The sequence below is a fragment of the Marmota marmota genome, unplaced genomic scaffold (assembly GCF_001458135.2).
Source record: "Marmota marmota marmota unplaced genomic scaffold, marMar, whole genome shotgun sequence".
In the NCBI taxonomy this organism is placed as follows: Eukaryota; Metazoa; Chordata; class Mammalia; order Rodentia; family Sciuridae; genus Marmota; species Marmota marmota.
The window spans coordinates 21,194,969-21,221,158 of NW_026000026.1; the positions used below are offsets into that span (position 1 = coordinate 21,194,969).

Consider the following 26,190-nt stretch of genomic DNA (forward strand, 5'->3'; position numbering starts at 1 on the left):
GCCACTGTTCCTTGTGACTTCGTTCTTATTCTGCATCTTGGGTCTTCCACAAAACCCTGCCTACCTTAAACAAAGCACACAACTTCTCTAAATCTTAGTAGTGCCACCTATTAAATGGAGATGTTAATATCTGTCTGGCTTTCATTAAGAAGTTGGAGTAAAAAATGACTCTTCTTGTTAAAATTTAGTAAGATTCTTCTTGGAGCAAGTAATAAAAATCAGTTCTGGCTCACTTAAGTTTAAAAAGCAAATGGGGCTGGGGCTGTAGCTCAGTGGTAGAGCACCTGCCTCGCACGTGTGAGCCACTAGGTTCGATCCTCAGCACCACATAAAAATCAATAAATAAAGATATTTTTAAGCTAAATAAATAAATAAAAAGCAAAACCAAAAAGATGCTGCGATCTCTCTCTCTTACAATCTAAGGAAGGGGTATAATAATCCAGCCTCCAGAAGAGCAAGTTCTAGGACAGCTTCCAGGGTTTCAAAGACAGGGACTGCTTTTCTGACACTATGACTAAAATCTCTTGCAGCTCCTGGTCTGTGTCTTTCACTCTAAAATTCCAAATTTTGCAAGAAAGAATCTGATTGGCCCAGATGGGGTTATTCACCTGCATCAATCAGGTGTGTCTGACAGATCACATAGTGGTGATATGACTGCTGGGATTCCTACTTATATACTGGTGACCTGCCCAGACAGTTGGGGACATTGCTGTCCTCTGAGCAGTAAGTCCAAGAGGTTCCTGCTGCACAAATACTTCACAAACAAAAAATAGGCACTTACTTCTGAATCCCTGTAGTGGCTTCCATAATTAACTATGAACAAATAACATAATAAGCCTTTTTTTTTTTTTTTTTTGGTACTAGGGATTGAACCTAGGGGCGCCTAACCACTGAGCTACATCCCCAGCCCTTTTTATTTTTCACTTTGAATCAGGGTCTCACTGAATTGCACCTACTGGCCTTGAACATGTGATCCTCCTGCCTCAGCCTCCCAAGTCATTGGGATTACAGGCATGTGCCACCATGCCCTCCTATTACAAGTCTTTAATGCCTAATTAAGAAAAAAAAAAAAAAAGCCAGGAGCACTAGCACATGCCTGTAATCCACAAGTCAGGAAGCTGAAGCAGGAGGATCACAAGTTTGAGATCAGCCTCAGCAACTTAGAAGCCCTAAGCAACTTAGCAAGATCCTGTCTCAAAATAAAAAATCAAAAGGCCTGGGGACATAGCTCACTGGTAGAGCATCTGACTTCCATTCTTTTTTTTTTTAAAGAGAGAATTTTTTAATATTTATTTTTCAGTTTTCAGTGAGCACAACATCTTTATTTTATTTTATGTGGTGCTGAGGATGGAACCCAGCGCCCCGCGCATGCCAGGCGAGCGCGCTACCACTTGAGCCACATCCCCAGCCCCTGGCTTCCATTCTTATTGCCAAAAAGAAAAGAAAATCAAAATCATTCTGGCTGAATTGAGTCAAATAAATTGAACTCAGGAAGGACTGCAGGCCTAGGGGTTCAGCCAAGACCACTGCCTCCATCCATGTGAGCTACTTAGCTACAGAATGGAGAACCACATAACCTACCACAATTGATGGGACATGGGAGGGAACAAAAGACAAAAAAACACAAGTCATCTTTCTTCATGAGTCCTGAGAAAGGGTGCCATTGGCAAGTATTGAAGCCTAGGCAGTTGTGTTCTTGGGAGTGGGGAAGATAATGAAAGATCATGGCTGTGATCTTAGTGGTGGTGCCCTTAAGATAACCTGACCTGAGCAACTGGACGCCTGGGAGAGCTGTGAAGGCTGAGGATAGAGTCTTACAATTTGTCCCTTCCAGCCTATAAAGCCATAAAAATAACTGAGATCCTTGAGGAAACAAAGATGAGCAGCAGGCCACCAGCAAGACCTGAGTCAGAGAGTGAGAAGATAAAAGCTCAGAAAGGGAACCTGGTAATATTTATTGAGCACTTACTGCCTCCTAACTTCCTAGTGATGTCTGTTTGGTAAGAGAAATCCACTGCAGACAGCTGAAAACACAAAACAAGGGATTGGTTCTAAGGATGCGAATGTTCCCCAGAACCCCATGATAGGAGGAGCAGCCTGCCCCAGGAAGGGAAGGAATCTCACACTAGAAGCTTTTCTTCCACTTGCTTGGAGAGAACTTTCTCTCCATCTCTTATCTTTGCTCTTTTGAGTGCACTTTGGTTTTTCTTCCCATCCACTCTCTCTTCTTTCTTCCCCAAATTAGCTCTCTTTGACCTTGTTCATAGGGACCAGCACTCCCAAATTTAAAATTTTCTGCTTTCAGAAGACTAGCCAGAAAGATTGACACTCTTCACTCTTTTTTTTTTTTTTTTTATGGTACTGGGATTGAACTCTGGGGCACTCAGCAACTGAGCCACATCCCCAGCCCAATTTTGTATTTTATTTAGAGACAGGGGCTCACTGAATTGCTTAGCACCTCACTTTTTGCAGAGGCTGGCTTTGAACTGGCAATCTTCCTGTCTCAGCCTCCCAAGCCATTGGGATTACAGGTGTGCGCCACCACACCAAGCTGACACTCTTGGTCCCAATTCCAGATCCCTGTGAGAATCTATTTGGTTTTAGTGTTCACTTTTGGACAGATAAGTTGTGGCTGGGAGAACAAAATAACTCAGAAACAACACAGTTGTGAGGCTAGGGACTAGAGAAGTTTCCAGAGAAGCAGGGTAGACAGTCCAGTAAGGTTTCCACAACATTCACATCAACATTACTTGTATGGTAGCTGCTCATATTCACTCCCTGAGATATGTCTCAATTCTCCCATACAGATGAGGAACTCAGACATAGGAAAATTGTATGATACACCCAGGGTCATGTGGTAAGTGGCAGAGCCAGAACTCAAGCCAACGGGCCATCGAGCTCCCCAAGCTCCCTTTGTTCCCTCTCTATCACTGCAGATTTTCCCAGCATAGCAAGGCAACTCTTCCTGTCAAATTGCAAACCAAAAGTCATTTCCTTTTCCAGGACAAGAAACTCAGAATGATATTAGACCTGGTAGTAGAGACAATTGGTTTAATAGAATTAGAATGCCTACACTAGAAATTATCTCTGGTTTAAAAAAATACTGAATAATAGATACTAACATTTATTGAGAGCTACTAGGTTTGCTTGTTCAGTACTCAGCCACCTCCATAGAGCTAAGTAGTATTATATCACATTCTACAGATGAGGAATGGAGGTACAGGGAGGCTCAATAACTTGACAACTAAACAGCTAGTAAGAGGAAGAACCATGGTCTGGGGTCTGGTCCAGAGTATAAACTCCTAGCTCCTTCACTGTCCTGCCACCAGTCCTAGGACCCCAGAGCAGGGCCCAGAAAAGCCTGCTGCTGTCCTTGCCGGCCACCTGTGCCTCTGACCATCTCTGGCCTCAGGAGTTGGAAATTCTTGGCCCTCTAAAGTTCTTTACCTCTCCCTGCAGGACCTGGTACAAGAGGAGCCCCTGCGATCTCTGTTCAGCCCCGTGCGCCAGGAGGTCTTTGTTACTATTGCTAACCTCAGGTGATACCCTCGTGCACTTTACACATACATCCTGGTTCCTTACTCAGGGTCAATGCCAGAGTCCACTGACATGTTTCATATTTTAACATTTGAAAACTGTTTAGATTATGGGAAGGAAGACAAACCCATGCTTTTTGATTTTTTTCTAAATTTTTCTGTAGTTGAAGATGGACAGCATGCATTTATTTTATTTGTTTATTTTTACGTGGTGCTACAGATCAAACCCAATGCCTCACACATGCTAGGCAAGCGCTCTGCTACTGAGCCGCAGCCGCAGCACCCCAGACCCATGCTTTTGTATAAGAACTTTGATTTTATGTACACTACCATCCATATCTGAAGGACCTAGTTGGAACCTTTTTAGAATTCAGTTTTGTCCAAAGTATATTCGGTGGAGAGTGACCCACAATACATGTTTCATGACTATAAATTCTAAGGTCTAAGAGGTTGTTGCAAGGGCTGCCTGATGTCTACCTGTCTTGGAGGTTTAATGCAGTGATTAAAATGATTAAAGGACTGAAATGTCCTGTAGTTTAAAAAGTTTCCTCACAGGGTGCAGTGGCACACAACTGTAATCCCAGCAGCTCGGAAGGTTGAGACAGGAGGATTGTGAGTTCAAAGCCAGCCTCAGCAACAGCAAGATGCTAAGCAACTCAGTGAGACCCTGTCTCTAAATAAAATACAGAATAGGGCTGAGGATATGGCTCAGTAGTCGAGTGCCCCTGGGTTCAATCCTCAGTACCAAAAAGGAAAAAAAAAAAGAGTTTCCTTGTTTTTGTTTTTGTGGTACTGGGGATTGAACCCAGGGGTGCTCTACCACTGACCTACACCCCCAGATCTTTTTTTTAAAAAAATATATTTATTTATTTATTTATTTTTAGTTTTCGGTGGAAACAGCATCTTTGTATGTGGTGCTGAGGATCAAACCCAGGCCGCACGCATGCCAGGCAAGCACACTACGGCTTGAGCCACATCCCAAGCCCACCCCCAGATCTTTTTATTTCTGAGACAGGCTTTCATGAAGTCACTGAGGCTGACCTCAAACTTGTAATTCTCCTGTCTCAGCCAGGTTGCAGGAATTGCAGGCATGCACCACCATGCTCTGCTCCATGGTTAACTTAATTCAACTCACTATTCCCCAAACTAGTATTCATCAGAACATATTTTGGAAAGTGGCATCTTGCTACAGTGACTGTAGCAGACTTTACTCTTGTGGCTGAGCTGGAGGAAAGCCTGAAGGGATGTCACTCCAGTGACTTCTTCGGGGGAAGTTCATCTAAATAGACTGATGAGCCAGGTCACTTATCTCTTCCATTTGAGATACACCTACCCAACTACCCTTTCCATTTTAGTTATTTTTTAAAAAACATTTTTTAGTTATAGATGGACATATTACCTTTATTTTATTTATTTATTTTTTTGTGGTGCTGGGGATTGAACCTAGTGCCTCGTGCATGTTAGGCAAGCCCTCTACCACTGAGCTACAACTCTGGCCCATTATTTTGAATCCCTGTTTATCAATATCAAATCAAACGCTCTTCCCAACTTGCTCTTCCCAACTTGCTCTTCCTAAACTTTCTTTTCTTAGTTACCACAACGTCCATTTGCTGTTTGGCTCTGAAGATCGAGCTGACTTGTTCCAGCTTATCACCAGAAGTATGATCACTCTGCCCCCGCTAAAGACTCTTACCCAGCTGCAGGAAATCACTCCCAGTGGGCCCTACGACACAGAGGTAACTCAGGCTTTGCTTTAGTAACTTCCCATCAAGGGAAGTTACTAAAGGTCTCAGCCCTTTGAGAACATTCAGTTGTTTGAAACTAGCCAAAAACCATTTAATCAAGTCCAGTGAATAAAACAGTTGGTTGGATTAGATGAAAGCCTGTCTTCCCTTAACTTTTTGTTCTCTCATTTTTTCCTTCACTCCTCCTTTATTTCTTTTTGACTTTAAAATAAGATGGAAGTGGGGCTAGGGTTGTAGCTTAGTGGAAGAGTACTTGCCTAGCATGAGTGAGGCACTGGGTTTGATCCTCAGCACTATATAAAGATAAATAAGTAAAATAAAGGTATGTGTACATCTGCAACTAAAAAACAAAACAAAACAAAAAAATAAGGTGGGCATACTTGTGCACGTATTTTAGAGACATATTTGTGGATCACTGTGTGCTAAGCATTGGGATAGGCAATGGAAATACAAAGTGGAGCTTACATTCTAGTGCAGAGGTAAACCCTTGAAGGATAAGTGTGTCTACTGGCAAGTTAAGTGTTAGTTACAAAAAAAAAAAAAAAGGCAGAGAAAGAGGAAGAAAGGTGCCATAGTTGAGAGGCACAGGGCTTTTTTACTTAGGGTGGTCAGGGAAAACCTTCCAGATAAGAGTGAGAATTGAATTGAAGGAGGAGAGAGGGGAGCCTCCTGGAAGGGGGAGGGTAAGTGTAAAGTCCATGATTTTCTTCTGTGGCTGCTACACTGACTGGTCAAGCAGTTACCTAAGAAGATTTATTCCTGTGTTTCAAGATGTCAGAAAGAGTCACCTGTATCTTGAGGACCCTGAAGTAGTTCCCCAGATGTAGTTAGAATCAGATAATCATAGTCCTAGTAATGCTGAGGCATCCATTTGAAATGAAGATTTATTCTGGTTCATCTCATGCCACAAACTGTCTACAGGTACTTTTACCCAGAGTTTGCACCTTTGAGGAAAGTCTTAAGTGTACAGAGCTTGGGGAACTTCATGGGGAGGGCGATTGCTGATCCTTTCCCTGTTCAGTGTCTCTACAGGCAAACGTTCCAGGCATTCTCCGAGATGCTCCAGATTTTGGTGGTAAAAGACCCACATTTGGAAAATCTTGACACCATTTTTCAGGTAAGTGAGGTGTGAGGGTGGAATGGGAAACTACTCCTATTCACTGGAGAAAGGGGTAGAAGAAGATGTGGGAGGGTATTGGTAGGAGGCATGCAGTAGCTGGGAGATCAGCTGTCAGTTCTGATCTCCTCACTGCCAGTCCTTGGTTGTAAGTCCTTGATTTAACTTCTGGAAGGAATTTTCTTTCTCAGAGTCTCATTTCTGTTTCTTGACATGGAGATAATAATTACTGTGAATATTGAATAAATGACCTTAATACATGGTTTAAATGGTTGCCATAAGTGTTCCTTAAATTATTATTCTTTCCTAGCATAGAATGGTTTCAGTCAGTGACCAGGGAAGAGAATCAGCCTCATGAGTTATTAAATAAGCAGCCTTCCCACTAGGTGGGACTCAGAGGTCATAAGTGACCACATGCTCCCACCTGTAGCTGTTCCACTGTATGCCAGTCCATCCGTAGTGTGCATTAACTGCAGTTGCTCTTTTGCCTCTCCAGGGATTGAACCCAGGAGTGCTTAACCAGTGAGCCACATTCCCAGCCCTTTAAAATTTTTTATTTGGAGACAGGGTCTCACTGAGTTGCTTAGGACCTCCCTAAGTTGCTGAGACTGGCTTTGAACTTGTGATTCTCCTTCCTTAGCCTCCAGAGTAGCTGGGATTACAGGCATGTGCCACCATGCCCGACTTGATCTTTTTTTTAAAGGTGCAGATATCCCAGAAAAGAATTTCCCTTTAAGCTGTTATTAATCATGTGCGCCTAAGTACAGATGGGCATTTATCCTTGCCGTAGCTGACCTTAACATTATTCTTATTCCTCCTCCATTTGTACATTAATCTATCTGTCAGATTGGGTTTCTCCCCTTTATCTAGTTGTACTATGTATTTTCCTTCCTTGAGAGCTTAATTCAAGCCATGTTTTCTACTCGAAAAGCCTCTTTATGAGCTCCTCTCGTGGCTAGATCTTCTCCGTTGAGTCCTTCCCTGACTTTTCAGGCAGATTCAACTTCTCCATTTCCAGAGTTCTTTACTAGCACATTATTAATTTTATTTCTTTCCAAAGCAGACTGGAAAGGGCTAAAGAAAGAGAAAAGTCAAATAATTAACTGAAGAATTAGGAGGCAGAGAGATAAGTCTAGGCAATCAGCCTGCGTAGAAGCCAGCCCTGCTGACCACAGGCTCCTCACTCTCGCTCGTCCTCACCTGCCTTCCTCTCCATCCTAAGCCAGTTTGGCATTTAGGGAGATATTTGCAAACATCAAAGTAATATGGGTCTTCTCTTTCCACATTTTCTTCCAAAGAGAATAAAAGTGTTATCCCAGATATTCCTGATGAGCCACTTTGCCTCCCTTTATTTTTTGCAGCACTTGGACCCCTGGTTACAGTCACCAAAGGACCATGAGCGGAAGCGGGCGACAGCCAGCATGGCCCAGGTTCTGAAGTGCTTATCCAAACACCTCTGCCTGAAGGTGAGCAGCCCTCTGGTTGCAGAGGAAGAAGGATCCAAAGCCATCCTTCCACTGCCTGTTCCCCCCTCTCTTTAGGACTCCCAGCCTGGGGCCTGGGGCCTCTTGGTGCTCATGTGGTATCACAGTATTCAGCCCCTCTCTTAAAAGATGAGCAGCTGGAGGCCAGGTACTGTGTGTTAATCTTTGTATCTCCATTGCTGAGAAAGCAAGTTGGAACCTAATGATATAGTAATGCTTTTGAATGAATGAATGAATGAATGAATAAGTGTAATCTGAAAATGTCTGAGAGCCCACTATGGCCCCATGTCTGTGCAGATTGCTTTTATTTTTAAAAAATATATTTTTTAATTGTGGATGGACACGACACCTTTATTTTATTTATTTTTATATGGTGCTAAGGATCAAACCCAGTGCCTCACACATTCTAGGCAAGTGCTCTACCGCTGAGCTACAGCCCCAGCCCTGTGCAGATTGCTTTTGAAGAAATGAAGTCCAGCAGGCCAATTCAAGTAAATAAATTTAAATATCTCGCACCATCTCAGAGCGAATGGTACTATGGTGCCTCTTTACAAATACTTGCCTTTCTCTTTATCAGTCTCTTACCTCTCAATTGTTTTGAATCCTCCTCTGTAACTTCTAAAAAGAATTTCCCCAAACTAAAGTTTTCCCTGGATCTATTCCATTCTTCTTCTACAAACCTCTCTTTTTCCTTCGCTGAGCAGGTCTTTTAGCCACTGAAGCTGCTCCCATTCTCCTCTCATCATTTCTAGAATCTGTGTAATAAGGCCTGGGAATTGGAAGATAACTTGGTGGGATAGTAAGGTTGGGTCCTTACACCAGAATTTTCCTCATTGAAGTTGTTCTCAATATAGATGTTCTAACAGTTGTGTTTAAAAGCATTCCACCATCTTTCTTATTTTTCACATGGAAAATATATATAAACTTTCTACCTCCTTATTGAAGTAAATTTGGCCCCTTAAACTATTTTACTTCCTTTTTTTTTCTTCTTAGTGACGGAAGACAAGTAACATCTGGCATCACTGACCACCTACAATTCCAATAACAACAATGCATTCTTCTTTCTACATTCCTCAACCTCTAATTTTAGCTACAGATTAAAGAAGAGGAGAGTTTCAGACAACTCCCTCCTGTACACATAATCTCTCTCTGGACCCTAGGGTCTTCCTTAGCATTTTTTTCCCCTAGAGAGTTGTTAATATAGGAATATTTATCCTAGGTGCCTTGTGGGGGTCTATGAACATCCAGAAGTAGTTCCAGAATTTTTCGTGGTGTAATCTTCTAGATTTTTTAGAAAATTTCTATAGCTTTTTTTTTTTTTAGAGAGAGAGAGAGAGAGAGAGAGAGAATTTTTTAATATTTATTTTTTAGTTATCAGCGGACACAACATCTTTGTGTATGTGGTGCTAAGGATCGAAACCAGGCCGCACGCATGCCAGGCGAGCACGCTACCGCTTGAGCCACATCCCCACCCAATATAGCTTTTCTTATATGGAGTTGTAATTTATATAGAAAATGAAATCCACCCCATTTATAGTTTAATGAGTTTAGGCAAATGTAAGTTCTCTGAGTCCATAACTCTTTTCATATTCTCAAAGAAACCTAAAGAATAAATGTAGGGGTCAAGGACATAACTCAGTGGTAGGCCACTTGCCTAGCATCCTTAAGCCCTGGGTTTGATCAATAGTACCATCAAAAAGAAAGAAAAAAAAAAGGAAAGAAAAATAAAGATAAAGAATTTAAAAGGCTGGGCATGTTGTTGGTATGTGCCTGGAGTTCTAGCTCCTCATGAAGCTGAGGCAAGAGGATTACAAGTTCAAGGCTAGCCTGGCAACACAGTAAGACCCTCTCTCAAAAAAGCAAAATGCAGGGCTGGGGTTGTAGCTCAGTGGTAGAGTACTTGCCTAGCACGTGCGAGGCCCTGGGTTTGATCCTTAGCACAACATAAAAAATAAGTAAATAAAATAAAGATATTGTGTCCAACTACAACTAAAAATAAATATTTTAAAAAAAGCAAAATGCAATCAAAAACAGAATAAGAAAGAGAATATTAAAGAAGGACTTAGTGACCAGACTAGGCACATAATTCTCCAGTGATTTTTTTGTGTGTGTGATAAAACACTTTGGAGTTTTTAAAAAAAATATTTTATTTATTCTAATTAGTTATATATGACAGCAGAATGCAATTCAATCCATATTACACAAATAGAGCACAATTTTTTATGTCTCTCGTTGAACACAAAGTAAAGTTGCACCATTCGTGTTTTCATACCTGTACTTAGGGTAATAAGGTCCATCTCATTCCACTATCTTTCCTTCCCCTCCCTCCCCTTTCCCTATCTAAAGTCCCTCTGTTCCTCCCATGCTCCACCACCCATCCCCATTATGAATTAGCATCCTGATTTCAGAGAAGAAATTAGGCATTTGGTTTTTTGGGATTGGCTTACTTCACTTAGCATTACATTCTACTTTGGAGTTTTTAATGTTGAGAATATCAACATATTCATCATAGAAAAAAATTTTAAATGTAATTTAAAAGTAGAAGGAATAAAAATTATTAGCTTGTTGTTGTCATCATTTAGAGATAGACACCCTTAATATTTTTATTTATTCCTTCCAAGTACTTTTTGTGCATGAGTACTAGGGTGAAGGATTCCATTTTAGTTCCATCTAATTTATTCCCTCTCTGTAGCCAGAATTCTCTTCTTGAGACTTAGTCACTCTTTTCCTTGTTTTGTTTGCTTGGATTGCTTTGTGGTGCTGGAGATGTAAGAGACTGAAAAAAGAGAAAGGCAAGGATTTGGAAAGAGGTCCCACAGTACCCGGGCCTGGTGCATGCTGGGCCGCCACATCCCCAGCCCTTGTTTTGTTTCTGTTTGTTTTTCCCAGTTGTGTGTTCTTTATTTTTTCTTCTTCTTTCCCCATGGACTCTTTTGATCCAGTGATTTGCAGCTATTGTTAGAACACAAGGTCTTGTGTGATCTGGCTCCTGCTTCCCCCTGATCAACTGGTCTGTAGCTTACATCTTTGCACAGGTGTTGCTTTGTTTACTCTAAACAGACTCTAGAGGTTGATGTTCATAATATTTTGTTTTTTAAAAAAATATTTTTAATTGTAAATGGACACAGTACCTTTGTTTTTTTTTTTTTTTTTAATATTTATTTATTTAGTTAGTTATTGGCAGACACAACATCTTTGTTTGTATGTGGTGCTGAGGATCGAACCCGGGCCGCACGTATGACAGGCGAGCGCGCTACCACTTGAGCCACATCCCCAGCCCAGTACCTTTGTTTTATTTATTTTTATGTGGTGCTGCGGATCGAACCCAGTGTCTCACACGTGTTAGGCCAGCACTCTACCACTGAGCTACAGCCTCAGCCCCACAATATTTCTTGTCTTATTTTTGAAGAGCTGCAGAAGAAATTTATTTCTGCCTCAATCTGGGGAAAAATTGTGCTGCATCTGCATGTCTGTTTGCTTTTTATACACAGAGGGAATCATATTAATACAGGACATTGTGTGCACCTCTACATTAGCCACAATACGAGAAAGTTCAGAGCCTAGCTCTGTGGCCTGCCTCAAGCAAATGATAACATGAGTTCTGCCTGCTAACTAAATTCTTTTTTTTTTTTTATTTTATTTTATTTTTTTTTTTAAAGTTTAGATAAGAGCCCAGAGTGGTGGCAAACTCTTTTATTTATTTATTTATTTTTAGTTTTCGGCGGACACAACATCTTTGTTTGTATGTGGTGCTGAGGATCAAACCCGGGCCGCACGCATGCCAGGCAAGCGCGCTACTGCTTGAGCCACATCCCCAGCCCTAAATTCTTGATTTCATTAATATTTTCTGCTTTAATTTAAATTTTTACTATTTTTTTCACTATTTTAAATTACATTTCTTTTTATAGTATGATTTTTACCAGCAGCCATTATTTTTTCCATAATAATGTAGAGTGTCAATAAACAATTTTTTTTTTGTACAGGGTATTGAATCCAGGGAGCATTTAAACACTGAGCCACATCCCCAGCCCTTTTTTTTGTATTTTATTTAGAGAGAGGGTCTTTCTGAGTTGCTTAAGGCCTCACCAAGTTACTGAGGCTGGCTTTGAACTTGTGATCCTCCTGTCTCAGCCTCCCAAGCCACTGGGATTATAGGCGTGTGCCAGTGTACCCAGCCTCAATAAGAAAAATTTTAAAATAGCATTAAATGCTATATCTCACTTTGCATCCACCATTTTGCTCATCAGAATAGCATGTTTTCTAGTATTGTAAATTCCTCAGCTAGTTGATTTGTAATGGTTGCATTCCTAGAATGCCTGTACCATAATTCTCTTTAGCATTATGGAGCAATTATTTCCCAAAATGTGATCTTGAAAAATAGTGCTACAAGGAACATCTTTATGCACAAAACATCTTCATGGGCTGGGGATGTGGCTCCAGCGGTAGCACCCTTGCCTGGCATGCGTGCGGCCCGGGTTCGATCCTCAGCACCACATACAAACAAAGATGTTGTGTCCTCCGAAAACTAAAAAAAAAATATATATATATATTAAAATTCTCTCTCTCTCTCTTTTTTTTTTTTTTGAATTTATTTTTAATATTTATTTTTTATGTTATCGGCGGACACAATCATCTTTATTTTGTATGTGGTGCTGAGGATCGAACCCGGGCTGCACGCATGCCAGGCGAGCGCGCTACCGCTTGAGCCACATCCCCAGCCCCTCTCTCTCTCTTTAAAGCAAAAAAAAAAAAAAAATCTTCATTTTTCAGATTGTTTACTTATATTATAATTGGCCTATTTAATGCCATCTACTGGTGCTGTTGTATCTATCCAGGTTAAATGTTAACTCTTCAGAGAACTAAAGGCTGAATATGATCTTTGAGCTTCTCTTGAATTGGAGATAGAAGTGGGATTGCTTCTCAACAACCTAAATTTAAGGCACTAAATACACCTGTATTCTGATGGCATTTTTCTTTTTCCTTTTCAATTAGCCTCCATTGCGATTCCAAAGACTTGGACACCTAGTGGCTGTGATGGCGTTGTTGTGTGGGGACCCACTGCAAGTTGTGGCAGAGGAGGCTGCCGAGGGCACACACTACCTGCTGCATATCACCCTGCGGATGAAGTGTAAGGCAGTGCTGGGGGCAGCCAGGCTGCAACCCAATTCTCTAGTGCAACATTGCATCAACCCTCCTGTGCCCTCCTTCCCCTTGTTCTAGAAAGCCTTTTCACTGTTGTTCATACAGAGAAAGGTACACAGTCTATAGACAGAGATGACACAATGTTAATTCAATCATTAGAGTCATAACTCTGAATCATTATCATCCATCTGCGTGGCCATGGAGTGGTTGATTGTTCATAAGTGGGAGAGGTTCCTGCCATCTTTGGGTCCTTCATTCATTTATTTTTCCCACAAATGTTTATTTATTACTTTTTCAGGATCCCACAGTAACTAGAACACAAACAGTCCCAATCCTTATATTACACAAAACCTAGTGGGGGCTCTAGGCAGAGTCAGTGAATAACTATTATTATCAATAAAGGTAACTGTCATGAAGGGAAATTGCAGGGACCATAAGTAAGAATCAAATCTAGCTGTGGGGCTCAGAAAAGTCCTCTCTAAAGATAATCTGAAGAATAAAGAATAATTATGCAGAGGTTGAGGTAAGAGCATATCAGGCAGCACATTGAGACTTCCTATAGATAAATTTTCAGGTCACACTAAAGCTTGAAAGATAAGGCACCACAAGGACTGTTGGCAGACTCAATAATCAGCACAAATAGCCAGAAGTGGTGGCACATGCCAATAATCCCAGCATCTCAGGAGACTGAGATAGGAGCAAGTTGTAAACCTGTCTCAGCAATTTAACAAGAAACTTAGTGAGACCCTGTCTCAAAAGAAAAAATAAAAGGGGCTGGATGTAACCCAGTGGTAGAGCATCCCTGGGTTCAGTCCCTAGTGCGCACGCGCGCGCACACACACACACACACACACACACACACACACACACACACAAAAGAACTAGACTAATAAAGACTTCTGTTATTGGAATTGCCAAATTTTTTTTTTGGGGGGGGGTGCTGTGCAAACCTGTAATCCAGCGGCTCTGGATGGTGAGGCAGGAGGATCACAAGTTCAAAGCTAGCCTCAGCAATTTAGCAAGGTCCTGTCTCTAAATAAAATATTAAAAAGGGCTGGGGATGTGGCTCAGTAGTAAAGTGCCCCTTGGTTCAATCCCTTGTACAAAAAAGAAAAAAAAATCTTTTCTTGGGACCTAAGCTTCAAAGGAGACCCTTCAAAATTCCTCATCAATGGTGAAACATAGTAGCATGCCCTATCTGAACTCATAAATCACTCAAAAACTCTGCTCTTACAAAAAGCCCTTTTCTTTTTCCTTTGGCCTTTTTTATTTATTGCTATACAAGGAAGGGCAAGCAAATCAGCCTTCAGATTGGCACATGCCCTGCCCCCAGGCATTTTTGTTCAGTGAGATCTTGGAATCCAAAGTAGCGATGCACCCAACTTGTAAAATCTAGAATAAAGAAAGAATCCAAAAAGTAATAATATTTCATACTTTCTTCTTAGATGTTACTCATGACAAGAAAAACCACCAAAATTTGAGAAAAGCATTGAAAAGGTGTCGTGATTTCCTGGAGCTCTACAATATTAAACGGTTCTACCGTTATCCCTTCAAAATTGCCCAGGTAATCAGAATGGCAACTTGAAGTGTTGGCCAGGAAGAAGAGTGACCAGAAGTCTTGTTTCTTTGTACATGATTTCCATTTTACCATGTGAAATGGTAAAAATCACTTTGGAAAAAGTTCTGGTATTTTCTTATAAAACTAAACAAACCAGCTGCTTGGGGAACATGTTCTCTTAACATTCCATAGTTTGGAGAGGAGACATCATGTTTCTAACTCTTACATACCTGTCCTCTTAGTTTAGTGGTGCAGGTCAACCTGTCAGTGAGGCCAGTATCACTGTTTTAAAGTAAGACAGAAGAGACTAGACACCCGATAAATTTTCAGGAAGCAGGTTTATTGACTGTGTTGCCTAAATTATTCTCTGGACCAAGATTTTAGAAATTCTTTGAACCTTTTATCCAGTGGGAAGGGTTTGGAGGATTTACATAAAAGCAATTTTTTTTCTTTGAGTTCTCAGAAAGTGATTTTTGTTCCATCCTGTAGACCAGACAGTGGTTTCATAAGTTTATTTGTTTGTTTCTGCAAACCTGGCATTTACAAAAAGAGGAAACTACCAATCACAATGCTTTCTGTAGAAGTTTTTGCTTTTGTTTTTTGTTTTTCCTGGCATCCTGTGTAAAAAGCTTTCTGAGAAGAAAAGGAACCTATATGTAACAATATGGTGGGGGTTTCTGCTTAGTAAGGGTCTTCTGGGGGAGGGGTCTCTGGCCTGCTTCAGTTTGGATTTCTCTTAGGACTAGTTCTGCTTCCACATATTGCCAGCTGCTTGCACGTGTGAATCTTTGTCACACGAAGGAGCTGCAAGGGTGTGGTTGAGCCAGTGAATCACACACTTGTTAATTAATGCAGGTATTCATTATTGTAAGAACAAATATTTATGCATCCAATGTGCCTACCAGGTATGTTAGGAATTAGGGAAAAAAGAAAACAGATCTTACTCATTTAGGGTCAAAGGTATCAAGTAATTTAATCTCTTGTGCATCCATTCCTCTTTTATACAATGGGGATCTGAAAAAGTTGGGATGACTCAGTTGCTGTGAGGGTTGAATGAAATACAGGGTGGAACATGCTTGGCTTATGGCCTGTCGCATAGTAAGTGTCCAGTAGCTGGTTCCTTGTGTGATCAAGTGAAGGACTTTACATACTGTCCAGGCAATGAGAAGTTCAGTGTCTCCTGGTGGGGCATTTTAGTTGGCCTGGGACACTGTTAGCTGTCAGACCTTAGGGCTTTTCTTTAGTTCTGCTCCTAGGAAGTGTCACTTTCTGAGGATCTCCAAATAAAGCTGCTTTATAAAAGCCAGAGCAGTAAAAGTCCTGCACTGACACTAGCTGTAGACATTTGGGTCACATTTGGGTCATTTCTCATTTTTGTAAACAAGATGGAAGTAAACAGTCTGGTACATCTTTGTACATTTCTCTGATTGTTAACTTAGAATCCTGTCTTTGTTCATGGTCTGTCATACCATATTTACTGGAAGTTCATTTTTCCTAAATCATTTCAGGTTTTTGAAGTTTTCCTCAATTCAGATGAACTCTGCCAGTTCGTAATGACCACATTGGATGGCCTCAAAAATCTGAGACATCCCTACACCCAGCAGGCAGCAGGAGAGTTGCTAATGACTTTGGTGAAAAATGCAGAGTCCCGATTTGAGAAGGTAAAAGTTCAGTGGTGTGAAACACCAGCAAAACCTCTCCACTTCCACAGCTTCAAGGTCTCTTCTGTGCCTGTTTAACTGCAAACAACTGCTGGTGCAGACAGGGTCAAAGCCTTAATCCATTTGCTTACAAATATACCTCCATTCATTAAGCATATTCTAAACAACACCTGTGTAAAAACTAGGTGGGGGAGCCCAGCACTATAATGCATGCCTGTAATCCCAGTGGCTCAGGAGGCTGAAGTAGGAGTATTATGAGTTCAAAGCCTCAGCAAAAGCTAGGCACTAAGCAACTCAGTGAGATCCTGTCTCTAAATAAAATACGCAAAAATAGAGCAGAGGATGTGGCTCAGTGGTTGAGTGCCCCCGAGTTCAATCCCCAGTACCCCCACCCCCCCACCAAAATAAAACTACTCAGGGAGATTTTTAAAATTAAGGTGTGGTCCAGAAGAGGATTTTTCTGGGGAGATAAAATTTACACGTATGAGAATGCTAACTTCAATTTAGGCTCTTATGCAATTAAAAAAAATCCATAAGTGACCTTAGAAAAAGGCAGACTTAGCCTAAAATCAAGAGAATTTATCTAGATGTATCTAAAGTTGATACATCAAGAAATAAGAAAATAAGGAAAAAGAAATCATCTACATCATCTAAAATACAGAAGAACATATTGAAAGTGATAAAAGCAGCTGTCTCTGGAGGGTAGACATGGGAAATAGGGAGGAAAGACACAAGGGACCACTGGAGTTTTAGATTTTGTGCACGTTGTGCTTTGATAAAAAGAAAAAATAGAGGCTAGGGGATAGCTCAGTGGTAGAGTACTTGCCTAGCATGTACGAAGCCTTAGTTTCAAGCCCTCCACACCACAAAAATAAAATAATAAAACAATTTTAAAATGATGAAAACCTATATTTTAACCTATTAACCAATGAAATCACAAGTTTTCAATTCCATGAATATTTCAACACAATTGATACATGTGCATTAAGATAGGTTGGAAATCAATCTACAGCTTATGTATAGAATTATGTTATAATTATTATAACTTTACTCTTATTATTAATATTAAATACATAATATGCTACATAACTATATGCTGTATTTAAGTTTTTATAGGTGTTCCTCAGCTGGAATGATGGGACAAAATTCCTCAGAGGCACAAAGAGCAGTCTGAGGAAGCAGGGAGAGACGGCACTAGGATCATGAAGGTGCTCTCAGTGGCAAATCGAAGACCCACTGTGGAGGCTTCACCAGAGGATATATTATCCTGGAGAAGTCTGAACACAGCATAATTTCTGTGACTCAACAGTGTTCAGGCAAAGACCCAAGGACTTTTCCATCTTTCTGTTTTTCCCGTTCATGTGGTCATAAGGTGGTCACAGTGATATCAGACTTCATGAGCAGGTTAAGACTATCCAGAAAGAAGAAACATGCTGCTTTCCTCTTTGTCCTTTATTTAGCGAGGAAAATCTTTCATAAAAGCCCCCAATAGATTTTTTCCCTCATGATTCATTGGCCAGAACTGCATCATATGCCCATCCTACACCAGTTTCTGGTGACTGGTGATGGAGGTGACAGCCATCTGGTGCAAGGTTGTTGAGGACAGCCTCTCTGAGGAGCTGACAGTTCCACAGAGACCTGAAGTCAGGGGTTTGGATGGGAAGAGTAGTCCTGCTTCCTTGACCTGGATGGACAGACATATCTGAGAGGAAGGTGGGTAAGAACCCCTGCCATAATCAGAGTCAGAGTGGAAAAAAACAGCTTTCTTGCAACACGTATCTTAGTTTTATTATAAAATCAATATGAAATCACTGAGAGAAAATTAGAAAAAAATAGATAAGCAAAAAGTAAAATTAATATCCAAGTAATATCCTATCACTCAGACACACTAATAACATTGTATATGCAGCCTTACAAATTCTTACATACAGATATACTTTAAATAGTTTTGATTTTAAATTTTTTCATAAAATTATTTTGTTTCAAAGTCACTTCCTAGCTACCTTTCAGAAATGGCCACAGTACCCCAGTAACCATCAGTATCCCACAAGGTTAAGGTCTCAGTGATATTAGTAATTTCTTTTTTTTTTTATTCAGGTACCAGAAATTATGGGAATTATATGTGCCCGGCTATCCATAATCAGCCAGCCTAGAGTCCGACAACAAATCATAAGCACTGTGAGTTTGTTTATCTCCAGGCCCAAGTACACAGATATAGTACTTAGCCACCTTCTGTGTCATCCAATACCATATGACAGGTAACAGCACCCTGTACAGCCTCCACACTAAATTGGGGTATGTAGCATATCACTGAGTATTTTGAAACTGGGGTTGCCCTCAAAAATCTAAGGATTCTCTTGTAGAGAAGGTAAGATATAGACAGTTACCTGGGAGATAAATCAGACTATAATGCATAAATGTAAGATAATCAAAAAAAGCCAGAATGAAGAGCATTCTATAATTAGATTGGACTCTACAAAAACAAACAAAAAAGGTTAATGTCAAAGCTGGGTGTGGTGGTGTATGCTTGTAATCCTAGCAACTCAGGGGCTGAGGCAAAAGGATCACAAATTCAAAGCCACCTCAGTAACATAGTGAATCCCTAAGCAACTTAGTGAGACACTGTCTCAAAATAAAAAATAAAAAGGGCTGGGGATGTGGCTCAGTGGTTAAATGCCCCTGGGTTTGATCCCCTGTACTCCCCCCCCAAAAAAGTTAATGTCATGAAAGAAAAAAATGATAGAGGCACCATTCTAGATAAAAAGATACTAAAACAACATAACCCAATGTATTATATGACCTTGATTGGATCCTGGATCAAAAACAAAAGCCATAAAAGAAAATTTGGAGAAAATGTAAATAGGGCCTCTACACTAGATTAGTAAATTAATATAATTTACTTAGGTGTGAAATTATATTATGGTTAAGTGGAATTATGTGCTTTCTGTCAGAAGATAGAGTCTGAAATTATTGAGGGGTGAAAAATGATGTTGGCAATTCACTTACAGAATGATTTCACCCCAAAATAAGTAAGTAAATAAATAGATACTTTAAAAGAAGGTATAAATATATACATAGAGAAAATTCAATTATAGAGATAAATAGACAAAATAGGTTTTTGAGCTGGACAGTTTTCTATTAGAGGCACCTGGCAGTTTCCAAAGATGCCCACAAGCAGGGAATCATGATCAGCTATTTGTTTTTGTTTGTTTGTTTGGCTTTTGCTTTTTTGTTGTTGTTCTTATAGTGCAGGGGATTCAACCCAGGGCCTGCACACTACCACGGAGCTCCCTCTTTTTTATTTTATTTTATTTTATTTATTTGTTTGTTTGTTTGTTTATTTTTGGTGCTGGGGATTGAACCCAGGGCCTTATGCGTGTGAGGCAAGCACTCTAACAACTGAGCTATATCCCCAGACCTCTTTTTAATTTTTTTTAGTCCTCCTTTTTCTCTTCCTTTTTTTTTTTTTTTTGTATCAGGGATTGAACCCAGGGGGCTTAACCTCTAAGCCACCTCCCCAACCCCTTTTATTTTTTATTTTGAGACAGGGTTTTGCTAAGATGCTTAGGGCCTCTCTAAGTTGCTGAGGCTGGCCTTGAACTTGTGATTCTCCTGCTTTAGCCTCCCAAGTGTCTGGGATTACAGGCATGCATCACTATACCCAGCTATCCCTCCATATTTTTAACAAATTCCCCAGATGATATTTTTTACACATTAACTTCTGTGAATCATTGGCTTAAAGACTGTGTTTTCTAATTTAGACGCACTCATAGCACTCTTAGAAATGTGCAGTGAACCAAAAGCATTTGAGAGCAATTCTTTCACAATAGTTTCTCAAAGCATTTTATTTAGTTCTTCAGTAATTCAGAGAAAATATCCCACTGTGAGTAAACAAAGGAATTTCTTAACATCTTCCCAGGATGAACATTCATATTCTACCATCTACTTATTTTCTCAGCCATGAGGCTTTTCATTATCCCCATTTCCTTTCTAGTCTTCCCTTCAGGAGTCTTTAGGACCTTCATGCTTTGTTATTCACAGAGTAGAATTACTAAAGTAGGGAGTGAAATGTTTAGATAGTTTCCAATGCTCTCAAGTTTTAAAGAGTCTCATGTAGATAGTTGGAAGAGCATACTTGAAAAAACCCTGTCTGTAGTACAAAAATGCCTAGATAGATTCTAAAAATAGGTGAAGAATGGATTGGGTCAAGGGGGCCTGTAGTTTAATGTAAGAGTGGGTTGCCTAGCATGTCCAAGGCCCTGGGTTTGATCCGTAGCACCAGAAAAAGGTGAAAAAAAAAAAAAGTTTAAAAGCATGAGTAACTCCCTTTAAAAGCAAGAGTAATCTTCTCTCCCCCATCACTTGCACAATGTTTATATAACTCTCAGGCCCTATAATAATAAAGAATTTTTTTATAAGTTAAGGTCTCTGTATTGCCCAGGATAGCCATAGCTGTAATTTAAAATTGGAAATCTTTTTGAAAATTATTACATATTACTTTTCCTTAAGAAAAGATTTCTTCTGGGCTGGGGTTGTGGCTCAGTAGTAGTGCACTTGCCTAGCATGTATGAGGATCTGGGCTAGATTCTCAGCACCACATAAAATAAATAAATGAAATAAAGGTCCATCAACAGCTAAAAAATATTAAAAAAAAAAAAAGATTTCTGGGGCTAGGGTTGTGGCTCAGTGGTAGAGCACTCGCCTAGCATGTGCAAAGTGCTGGATTCGATCCTCAGCACCACATAAAAAAAATAAGAAGGTTCAGGAAAGTGGCTAAACTAAAAAAAATAATAATAAAATAAAAAAGATTTCTTCTAAGTAGGATCAAAGCTTTATTTTAGGGCTTGACCTTAGCCAATTTGAGGACCACAGACTATATTGAATAGATGTGCCTTTGAATACCTGGCATTGTGCTAGGTCCTTAGGGATCTCTAGAAGGGCGGACATAATCTCTTCCTTCAGATAGACACACACATAGAGAACTGATAATGGCACATGTGAGACTGAGGTAACCTCTAGAAAGGAGAAGAGTGTCATGGGGCCAGGCATGGCGGTGCACTCTGTAATCCCAGCAATTTGGAAGTCTGAGGCAAGATCACAAATTCAAGATCAGACTCAGCAACTTAGCAAGACCCTAAGCAACTTAGCAAGACCCTGTCTCAAGATTCTAAAAAATTTAAAAAAGGGCTGGGGATGTAGCACCCCTGGTTTCAATCTCTAGTACCAAACAAACAAACAAACAAAGGGTTATGGAAACTCTCATGAGAGACATGGTGAAGAAGTAGCAAAGATACACAGAAGAGGTGACACTGGAGCTGGACCTTGAAGGGGTGATGGGCAGAGGAGAACTTGGGGAAGGGTCTTCCGGTTTAAGAAAATGCTGTAAGCAAAGGTAGAGGTTTTCAAAGTCCACAATTTGTTTGGCGAAGGTGAATGGTGCAGGTGGCTAGAGCCCAGAGTGTGTGATGGGGGGACATAGAGGTACTGAAAGTTAGGTGAGGACTAGTTTATGAATGGCCTTGAAGTCTGTGCCCAGGCAAAGGGAACTTGATTCAATCAAACCTTGGAAGTTACCTATTATGTACTCAGATTCCTTTGATGTACTGAGGAAGTAAGCAGAGAGGAAACCATCTTATAGATTGGATCCCAGAGACTCCAGAAAGGTGGTAGTCATGATAGGTCTGGGATAAGCCACTTTCCTGAACCTTCTTATTCTGGGGTTTCTAGGTATCTGACTGAGTTGTGGAGAACCCTGGAGGCAGAGCTGCCCAGCACAACCTGGATCCTGTGGAGACTCCTGAGGAAGCTGCAGAAATGCCATATGGTGCCCACCCAGGAGAAGATGGCCTATGTGGCTGTTGCTGTAAGTCACTGAGCTCTTCCCCACTAACTTCCGCCCACCAGGCTTCCCTCCAGGGTGACCAACCTCACTCAGAGAATGTTATTTTTAGTCCCTCTCACAGATGGTTTTTATCATCCATTTTATATCTACAGTGCCTCTACCCAGGTTGACATGGAGAGAGCTGGGAGAGTGTAGGAATCGGTATGGTTTAATATATTTAAAACATTCCTGCTTCAATCTTTTTAAAAAAATATTTATCTTTAAAAATATTTATCATTATAGTGAAAGAGTAATACAACTTTGTGAAAATTGTTAAATAATATGAAAGTGTATAAAATAGAAAGCATGGGCTGGGGTATAGCTCAGTGATAGTGGTAGTACCTAGCATTAGTGAGGCCTTGGGTTCTGTCCCCAGCACCTCAATAAATAGATAGTTAGATGAAAAAGAAAGCAAAGGTCCCCTTGAGCAGCGGTTAACAAGGATTGATGGTAAATATTCTAGGCTCTTCAGACCACATAATAGTCTCTATAGTCTATATAGTCTTTGTCTTTTTTAAAATAATAATCCTTTTAAAAATATAAAATCTTGAACCAGGTACTGTGGTATGCACCTGAAATCCTAGCTGCTCTGAAAGCTGAGGCAGGAGCCCAGGAGTTTAAAGCAAAACTGGGGAGCCCAGGAATTCAAAGCAAAACTGGGGAGCCCAGGAATTCAAAGCAAAACTGGGGAGCCTAGGAGTTCTAAGCAAAACTGGGCTACATAGTGAAATCCTGTCTCAAAAATAAAAGGGGGGAGGCAGATAGTGCACTAATGCTTTATTATCCTAGGGACTCAAGAAGCTGAGACAGGAGAATTGCAAGTTCAAGATGAACCTCAGCAACTTAGAGAGGCCCTAAGGGACTCAGCAAGACCCTGTCTTAAAATAAAAAAATTTATAATGGGCTGGAGATGTGTGGTTAAGTGACCCTGGGTTAAATTTCTGGTTCCAAAAACAAAGGTAAAACTATTCTTGGCTCATGTCTGTGCCATTTCCCTAAAAATGAACTTTCTAGAACTATTTATACATATTTAAACATTTTTATGTATATTTGATAAACTTTTTCCCCATTTTTTCCTTTAAATATATGTTACTTTTTAAAGTGTTTCATGTTCACAGCAAAATAGAGCAAAAAGTACAGAGTTCCCCAAAATCCCTGGCTTCTACACATGCATAGCTTCCCTTCTTTCAGCATATACTTTTTACTGCATTTCCTCCCCTACCAGTTTTTACCTTTCTCTGATCTAAATTATCATTATGACTTTTTGCTTTCATAATTCAACATTTGTAATCTGCTATTGTCTTTTCTTTTATTTTCTCTCTTCTTATGGACTTATGCCTTTTTAAAAATTCCTATATGTCATTTTAGTATAGTATTAGAAGTTATAATCAGTCAATAAAATTATATATATGTACATATATATTAATATGATCATATTACACACACTGTTTGATGACTTTTAAAAAAAAATTAACAATGTATGAACTACTCCTATCCTTTTCTGACTGGATAGCCATTTTTTCTTTTTTATTTTTTTTATTGGTGCATTATAGTTGTACATAATGATGGGATTTGTTGTCAGATATTTGAACATGATTATAAAATAACAATATAATTTGGCTGATATCATTCTCCAGTGTTTCCCCTTTCCTTCCCTTTCTCCCTTCCCCTGGTTCCCATCCTCTACTCTATAGATTAACTTTCATGAGACCCCCTTCCTTCCACCTTTCTTTTCCTTTTTCTTCTCTAGCTTCCACTAGAAAATGTATGACCCTTGACCTTTTGAGTATGGTTTATTTCACTTAACACGATGGTCTCTAGTTCCATCCGTTTTCCTGCAAATGTCATATTTTTATTTTTCTTTATGGATGAATAGATAAATGTCTGCTAAGTCCATTTGATTTCTAATATCTTTCAGGTCCAAAGAGTCTTTCCTGAGTTTATGTTTGAATAACCTATATATTGGTGAGAGATGTGTGTTGAAATGATTCAGTATTATTGTAATGGGATTTATCTGAGTTTTAATTTATGTAATTAGGTGCACCAATGTTTGGGGCATCAATATTTACTATCATTTTATCTTCTTGTTGGATTGTTCTCTTTATCAGTATGAAATGACCTTTGTCTCTCTGATTATTTTTGTTTGGAAGTCTGCTTTGTTTGATATGGGAGTAGCTACTCCTGCATGTTTTCTGGCCTCATTATTGCATGGTATATAAATTTCCATCCTTTTACTTTCAACTTGTGTGACTGCCTTTGCTTGTAAAGTGAGTCTCTTGCAAACAGCATATAGTTGGGTCTTGTTTTTCAATCCATTCTACCAGCCCTATGTCTTTTTTTTTTTAATATTTTATTTTTTAGTTATCGGCGGACACAACATCTTTGTTTGTATGTGGTGCTGAGGATCGAACCCGGGCCGCACGCATGCCAGGCGAGAGCGCTACCGCTTGAGCCACATCCCCAGCCCCAGCCCTATGTCTTTTAATTGGAGAATTGAGACCGTGTATATTCATTATTATTATAGAGAGAGGTTTACTAATTCCTGTCACTTTAATTTATTTCTTTTCTTTTCTTTTTTTTTAGAGAGAGAGAGAGAGAGAGAGAGAGAGAGAGAAATTTTAATATTTATTTTTTAGTTTTCGGCGGACACAACATCTTTCTTTGTATGTGGTGCTGAGGATCGAACCCGGGCAGCACGCATGCCAGGCGAGCGCGCTACCGCTTGAGCCACATCCCCAGCCCACTTTAATTTATTTCTAATATCTAATTTGGTCATGTTTCTCATTTGCTTAGCTACTCTTCAAATGAAATTTTTAAACTCTGGGATGTTTTCAATTTCTTCTGCATGGAGTACTCAAGTAGTGTTGGCTTATTAGTCATGAATTCTTTTAGTTTCTGCTTATCTTAGAAGGTTTTTATTTCCACTTCGATTTTTTTAAAATTTTTTTAAGTTGTTGATACCTTTATTTTATTTATACCTTTATTTTATTTATTTATATGTGGTACTGAGCATTGAACCCAGTGCTTCATGCATGCTAGGCAAGCGCTCTACTACTGAGCCACACCCCAGCCCCTCCACTTCGAATTCTGAAGGATAATTTTCCTGAATGTAGCAATCTTGGTTGACAGTTATTTTCTTTCCAAACTTGGAACATATCATTCCAAGCCCTCCTGGCTTTCAAAGTTTGTGCTGAGAAATTAGAAGTAGTTCTTATTGGCTTGCCTCAAAAATGGGACCTGATGTTTTTCTCTTGAGGCTTTTAAAATTCTATTCTTGTTCTGTATATTAGGCATTTTAATTATAGTGTGTCATGGAGAGGTTCTTTTTTATCTTCTCTGTTTGGATCCTCAGTGCTTCCTTTATCTGGATGTCCATCTCATTCTCAAGGTTGGAAATTTTTCTGTTATTATTTACCTGAAGAGGTTATCCATTTCATTAGCCTGTATCTTATGACCCTCTTCAATTCCAATGATTCTTTTTAAAAAAAAAAAAATATTTATTTTTCAATTGTAGTTGTACCTTTATTTTATTTATTTGTTTATTTTTATGTGGTACTGAGGATCGGGCCCAGGGCCTCGCATGTACTAGACAAGCACTGTTTCACTGAGCCACAACCCCAGCCCCTCCAATGATTCTTTTTTTTCTTAATATTTATTTTTAGATGTAATTGAACACATGTCTTTATTTTATTTATTTATTTTTATGTGGTGCTGAGGCTCGAACCCAGGGCCTTGCATGTGCTAGGCAAGCGCTCTACTGCTGAGCCACAACCCCAGCCCCCCTCCAATGATTCTTTTTTTTTTTTCCTCCAACGATTCTTAACTTTGGTTTCTTAATGTCCCAGAGTTCTTGCATATTCTGATCATGATTACATATTTTCTATTCTCTGAATGTTCAAGGCCAGCCACTTTGTCTTCAAGCTCCGAGATTCTCTTCTCAGTATGGTCTACTCTATTAGAGAGACTTTCAACTGAACATTCTGTTTATTGTGTCTTTCATTTCCAAAATTTGTTTGGCTCCTCTTCAATATTTCTAGCTCTTTATTTAATTTCTCATTTATTTCCT

General features: G+C 39.7%; 1 protein-coding gene across 1 annotated transcript in view; it reads left to right on the forward strand.

Moving 5' to 3' along the window:
• The window catches only part of Mroh8 (maestro heat like repeat family member 8), a 63,639-nt gene that overhangs the window by 16,567 nt on the left and 20,882 nt on the right, over positions 1-26,190 (forward strand). Inside the window, exons 5-13 of the mRNA XM_048810967.1 lie at positions 3,460-3,539; positions 5,128-5,272; positions 6,303-6,398; positions 7,760-7,864; positions 12,875-13,010; positions 14,470-14,588; positions 16,091-16,243; positions 18,341-18,501; positions 21,971-22,106. Coding sequence (XP_048666924.1) covers positions 3,460-3,539; positions 5,128-5,272; positions 6,303-6,398; positions 7,760-7,864; positions 12,875-13,010; positions 14,470-14,588; positions 16,091-16,243; positions 18,341-18,501; positions 21,971-22,106 — 1,131 coding nt within the window. The remainder of the gene's footprint in view (positions 1-3,459; positions 3,540-5,127; positions 5,273-6,302; positions 6,399-7,759; positions 7,865-12,874; positions 13,011-14,469; positions 14,589-16,090; positions 16,244-18,340; positions 18,502-21,970; positions 22,107-26,190) is intronic.